Below are 6,558 nucleotides of genomic sequence, written 5' to 3'. Positions count from 1 at the left end.
CCAATGAGAGTTTTTTGTGGTTTTTGCTGCATGCTCGGGGACCAGAGATAGATTAACTCCTTCTTTCTGACTGAAACTGTCGAGAGGCAGTGTCAGTCAAGTGGCTTTTAGAGGTCTTTGAGGAGGAGTGTGTGTGTGTGTGTGCGTGCGTGCTTGAGTGTGTGTGTGTGTGTAGAGAACGGCTGAACTGGCTGAACTGGTCTGGCAGTGTATGACCTTCTCAGCATGAGTCACATCCTCGCTTGACGTCAGGATCAGAATCGGCATCCGCACAGATGGAAAGTGAATCTCTTTTTTTCTCTCGTGGAGCACCAGCCGAATGGAGGAGGAAGCTCAAGAATTTCCTTTCATTTGAGAGTAATAAACATGTGATGCCCGCCTTTCGTTTGGCCCAGGGAATGCGTCCGAGATTTATTTCCTCTTCTAAACAAATTGAATTCATTAACTTCACTTCCACTTCCCACTGCCTGAGGTGAAAACAGGGGTTGCCACGGAGATGGCAATTAGCGATAGCGGAGGCTGTGCTGACGCACCATCGTTTGTTAGGTGCCCTTGCGTAGCCTGTGATTCAAAGGATGACACTCAGAGGTTCCATACAAAGTAGGTTCAACTGGGACCGTCTGTTGTTTGAAAGCGTCTTCGTTTTCAACACATTTTACAGACTGTGTTGAAAGCAAACCGATACGGAAAGCAACGCCATATTGGTTCGCTGCCCTGAAATGAGTAGCCTATCTAGCATCTGTCTCTATGGTGCCTCCTGTCTCTCAGTCTCACAGGGTCGTGGTTGCTGCGCATTTCAGCTGAAGGCATAAGTAATGGCGGAAGCATAGAGGACCCTGAACTACTGTTCAGCCTAAAAGACAGAAAGTTCACAGATGATCAAAAATGCATAAAACAAATAAACAATACATTTAAAAGGTTAATCAATTACTATATCTCAATTTCTAATCAGAAATGAACTAAGGTACATTTACTTTTCTAAAACATCTTCACCCATGAGGAAATTCACAAAGCCAACACCAAAACAATAATTTCAAAATCATTTATTTGACTTTTTCAGTACTGTACAGAAAAAAAGTGTTCGTATTAAAATGTGTCCCGTGCACTTAAATCTAGAGAGGAAGCTCTACCTCACTTCCAGTCTATATAGTCATAACAACACTTTACTGTTGTCCGGGTAACAAAGTATCAACTGAAACTAAATCAAGTTAAATCCTATAAGCAAATGCTGCTGGAGCAAACGGTAGTGGGTTTCCCTACTTACAGTGCAGTTACAAGATCTTGCAGGTACAAGAGATATGCGTAACCTATTTACCCGCTACACTCTGAAATAGCATTTTAAAGTCTGTGTACCTGAATGGCTATTCAAAGGTCAATAAATACATTGATTATAGTAAATATAGCTTCAAGCAGCGATGAATTGGACTAGCACCACAGTGCCACCTGTGACCGACTGTACCAAGCGGGACCAACAGACATGACCCATAACTAACCAGGGATGTATTTTTCCTTAAGTGCATCTGAAGCTCCATTGATGGAGCAATGTGCTTACAACAGCAAGGTCATGAGGTCCTTAACCAGAGTTCACTTACACTGATTAAAATGTATGTCTTCTCTGTACTGAAGCTCGGTTTGGCTAAAAGCATAAATGAAAATATGTTCATACAAACTTCTGATTCTGCTGTAATGTATAAAGGATAAATGTCAGCTTTTTTTTTTTTTTTTTTTTTTGATTGGGGAAACTCAGAGTTTGGGAGGTTCCGGGCGGACGCCCTTATGAGACCATCCCAGTTCATCATGGTCCAATGTCAGGTTTTATTAAAAGGTGTGCTGTCCTGTCTTCACAATAAATAATGGTCTAAAACCTTCATTTAGTAGATAAAATGTTGATACAAAGTAGGAATGTAGTTGTTCATGGCACTAGAGTGAATGGGACCACAAAATTGGCTGGAAACTGGTTTTAGACCGGTCCCATGTCAGTGTACAAAATGTCGCAAATGAACTGCAAATGGACTCCCATGGATTCTACTGGCAGCAGTGCAGAGATACCAACAGCATGGAACACCTCTTCCTTCCGTGTTGGCCTCCTAATGAATGCAGCTTCCATGTTAGCGTCCTAATGAGTAAAGATGCACAGCAGTATCAAGCTGTATAGGTGCAAATGTACTGAGTTTCCTCTTTAAAGGCATGAGATTTAAATAGGCAATTACTATAGCTGCAGGTAGAGAAAGGGTGTGTGTGTGTGTGTGTGTGTGTGGGGGGGTGGCGGGGGTGGCTGACAGAGAGTGTATTGTGAGAGACTAGAATGGAAATCAGTTCAGGAAAGTAATATGTCACAGTTAAGTTCCATCTTACTCGTGATGTGTGAGCTCAGGGGAATCTGTGGATCGCTCCATTGCTTCAGTCCTGATGGATCACCTACTGATGAACTAAGGGTCAAAGTTCAAAGTTTAGCGGTCTGCGTTCATCCTGCGCAGTTTGGCGGGCAAGTTGTCCTCCGGCCGCCCCCCTGCTTGGTTATGGTTAGGGCCTGAGGGTATCGGGGTGGAGGCCAGAGGGAGTCTGTGCTGGTCGTGCTGCCCCCTCTCCCCCCCAGTGCCGGCCTGGAGGAGGTGCGTGTCTGAGCCGGGCTTCCCGTGCCGCAGCTGGAGCTGAAGCATCTCCTCGCCCTCCCCGGGTTGGCAGGGGATGGAGCCCAGACGCTGGATCCTGAGGGGCAGGTCACCCGTGCTGGACGCCTTCTCCGTGGGTGGCGCTCCTCCTCCCCCTCCCCCTCCTGCAGCACCTCCTCCACCTCCAGCACCACCTCCTCCACCTCCAGCACCACCTGGTCTCAGACCATCTTTCCCGTTCCTGGAGCTCATCCTCTGGAGCTTACTAGGACGCCTCCCCCCGAGCCCCTGCTCCTCCACATGGGAGACCCCGCCCAGGGAGAAAATGCGCTCGCGGCGGCCATGGGTCTCCCCCAGACACGGGGTGAGGGGGGTGGTGGGTGCTGGGGAGGGCAGAGAGGCCATTTCCTCTTGCTCTTTGACACTGAGGTCTGGGGTGTTGACCTCGAACGTGTTGTGGAACTGGGAATAGTCGACCCGGAAGAAGCCGTCCTCCAGGGACATGACTGGCAGGAAGCGGTGGGCCCACAGGACCTCGTCCTCCGTGTAGGATGTGCGGGCCTGGCATGTCATCCCTGAGAGACACAGAGAGAGAGAGAGACATTTATTAGAACAGTTTAGTGATTAGAACAGATTCGTTATTAGAACTCATTGGCAAATGGATGTGTGTACATATCACAAAAAAAAGACAGAATACAAAATACACATATTCACAACAGAACAGTGGAGCATCGTCTTAGCACATTCAACGCACTCATTTGCTTTGTAGAAATGAAAGTCAAGAGAAAAATAAAACAAACTGTTAATAGTATAACCAAGACGTTCAAGCCACAATATTGTTATCATCTTTCTTAGTTCTTATATGTACCTTTTTATGAAGTCTATAAACATCAAATAAGTAGCATCACTGGCAAACTGAAGTAGTCTTCCACACGCACCCCTTTTTACCCTTTAGTGTCTTGAAGAAACTTGCTTATGTCTTCAGTAAAGTACAATCAGAGTATCAGTTTCAGTTTGAATCGGAGGACTATAATAAGCAATAACAAAGCAGTGAATCAGAGAAATAAAAACGTTATTTTCCGATTGTTTCACGGCGGTTATGTTCTAAAGCACAATTGAACACGGCCATACCGCTGCACAAGCCTGCGGAAAGGATTGTTGTGTGAATGCAGCTGTGGCCTTTCTGCTCTGCGTGTGTATGGAGCTAAGCCCCGCAGGACGTTTCAGTAGGAATTTAGTGCTGCTAAACCTAGTCCACGACACAGAAAATAAATCATATTAGTGGGTTGTGTAAGTTCTGATTCTGATCCAAATCTTACCCATATCATTATCCTAGTGATTATTTTGCAGATAAACCTAGTAAACCCCCACCAACAAAAAGAGAAGAAAAAAGAACGATGAAAGGGACAGATCCAGCTCACTTCAAAGAGTCATAATTCCCATGACTACCATGCTCCCAGCAAAAACACTGGCGTATACTCCCAGGAGCACTAGCAAAGGAAGAGAAAGTTGATAAACATAAAAATAACATAAAAATATATACATATTGATATGAAATAAAACACAAATACAAGCACAAAAAAAGATTTAGAGAGTATCAGCCACAGACGGCCATCACTCGCTCACAGCGCTCCACCCACTCTCTCCCAGAATGCACTCAGAGAGAAAGAGAGAGAGATCTTTTTATTATTGAATTGTGTGTAAACTTAATTAACTTGTTGTGCTTTGGCAATACTGTATTATGGTAATGCGAATAAAGCCCCTTTTGAATTTGACATTTCGATTTGAGGAAGACAAAGAGAAAGAGATAGAGACAGTGAGGGAGACAGTGTGAAAGAGAGGTTTTAACACTTGTAACTACATGTAGAGAGAGAGAGAGAGACTAACCAACACTAGTAGGTGGTCTATGCCTGTTAGGAGCAGGTATTAAGAGGTATGAAGCACAAAATGAAATGTGCTGTGTAATTAGTAAAGGAATGATAATTAGACACCCTAATTGGCTCACTTATCTTTTAAAGGATGTGTCTTGTTACTTTCTCACACCAGACCGCACTTGTTCAGCTGTGAGCTTGCTTTTAAGGGTGGATGTGAAGTGTTTACACGGCTTTCACCAGGGATTATTATGGTATGCATACCTACATTACATCCTATCAGATTTTATGACCGTGTGTGTGTCCCGGACGACTCCTCCGCCTCACCTGTGGTCTCCACGATGCCCTCCAGGATGACGACGATCTCGAACTGCTCGTTCATCAGGGAGCGCTTGGACAGATCAAAGAAGGGGCTCTTGGGATTGATCTCGTGGCAGATGGTGAGCGGCGAGACCAGGAAGAGCTGGTCGGCACCCGTCCCGAAGCCCACGTCCAGCTCACGCTGGTCCAGCGGCAGGAACTCCCCCTCGGGGGTCTGACGAGACTAGAGAGACAGAGAGCGAGAGAGAGAGAGCGAGAGAGTGAGATGGAGAGAGAGAGAGATGGAGAGAGAGACAGATGGAAGACAAGATGGAGAAATGAGAGAGCGAAAAAGATAAAGAAGAGGAGAGAGAAATGATGTAAGAGAAAGAGAGAGAGGAAGACACAGAGATAGAGAGAAATACAACGTTAGCATTCTTATGACTCATTCTGTGTGTTCTTGATTAGGTGATGAGGTGGGAGAGCTAAATAATATTGAGCCGAAGGGAACAACAAGCATGAAATATATGACATAATGCACCATTAATCCCCTGATCAACAATTCTATTGTGTTTGACTTCAATTCTTTCACTGAAACTTGAATTTTAAAAGTGTGGTATAAGAAAGCATATTATTATTGCTGGTATCAAAACGTAGACAGAGAATCTAGCCGACCCAGTCAACACTGCAGAGAAAGACCAGGCTCTTTTTAGGATGTGCTGCCCATCTCTCCTCATAATTCAGCATGTGTGCCCGTGTCGGAGAGCTTGGCCTGCTCAGGCTCGGCAGTCTGGTTGGCGTGATGGCCTGATCTGACAGTTAGAGGACGCAGATGGGGAACAGACTGGACCACACTCTCGCCGTGCCATACTCGGCAAAAAAAAGAAGGGGGTGAGACATTTCACAGAGCAGCATTCAGTCTGCACCAACCGCCTCCCATACGGCCTCCGCAACAAACCGGCACAGCGCACAGCTCTCGGCACGCCACGTCAGCACCGGTCTCAGCCACAGTGCATGTGAATGTCAATGCATCAATAAGGTGACGCAGGTTTATTTATATAACACAGTTCATACGCATTGCTAATTCAAAGTGCTTTACAAACAGGCAGATAAAAGAACAGAGACAAAATAATAATAATAACAATAATACACTTGTATACTCCTAACCTTACTTCTATTCCTAACTATGAGCTGTGGTTTCTTGTGTTTTTCTTCTCGGTCGGATTTCAGTAAAATGATGGCCACAAAGTGTAAGAATGTAAGCATGTTTAACTCAAAACCCTCCAGGGCAATGGCTGTTTTGCTGTCATCATTATCAGTAATATTCTCAACCCCAGAATAAGGAGTTGTTATTATTGCTGTTTTTATTATTGTTGTTGTATTGTATCACTTACATATCATTTTGGGAGCGCTTTGGATAAAAATGTCAAACATCAACGCAATATACGGTCACAGTGCATGTGTCTGGGTGTGGTGGACCAGTATTCCCATTGGTATTCCTAACTATGGTATTCCTAACCATGCTATTGGTATTCCTAACTATGGTATTCCTAACCATGGTATTGGTATTCCTACCCATAGTCTGTGCTTTAACAATCTGATAATTCTGATGTAAAATCAAGGCCACAAAATGTAGGGATGTAAGCATGTTTAATTAGAAACACTTCAGGGTAATGGCTGGTCATTTTATGCAGAGGAAACTCCAGTCAGAGCGTTTAATGTGGAAGTATTAAAGAGGGACAGTAGGTGCTGTGGCAGACATTGGCGATTCATGA

The 6,558-nt window shown here is 44.7% G+C and overlaps 1 protein-coding gene across 1 annotated transcript in view; it reads right to left on the bottom strand.

Moving 5' to 3' along the window:
• Positions 1-1,028: 1,028 nt before the first annotated feature.
• kcnj19b (potassium inwardly rectifying channel subfamily J member 19b) overlaps positions 1,029-6,558 on the bottom strand; it is a 12,327-nt gene continuing 6,797 nt past the window's right edge. The window contains exons 2-3 of the mRNA XM_031561405.2: positions 4,811-5,027; positions 1,029-3,187 (exon numbers count right to left, since the gene is read on the bottom strand). Of these exons, the coding sequence (XP_031417265.1) occupies positions 2,451-3,187; positions 4,811-5,027 (954 nt within the window). The 3' untranslated portion in view covers positions 1,029-2,450. The remainder of the gene's footprint in view (positions 3,188-4,810; positions 5,028-6,558) is intronic.

Source organism: Clupea harengus, chromosome 23, assembly GCF_900700415.2.
Source record: "Clupea harengus chromosome 23, Ch_v2.0.2, whole genome shotgun sequence".
Lineage (NCBI taxonomy): Eukaryota > Metazoa > Chordata > Actinopteri > Clupeiformes > Clupeidae > Clupea > Clupea harengus.
Note: the sequence above shows the minus strand (reverse complement) of the source record. Positions and strands in the feature narration are given on the sequence as shown.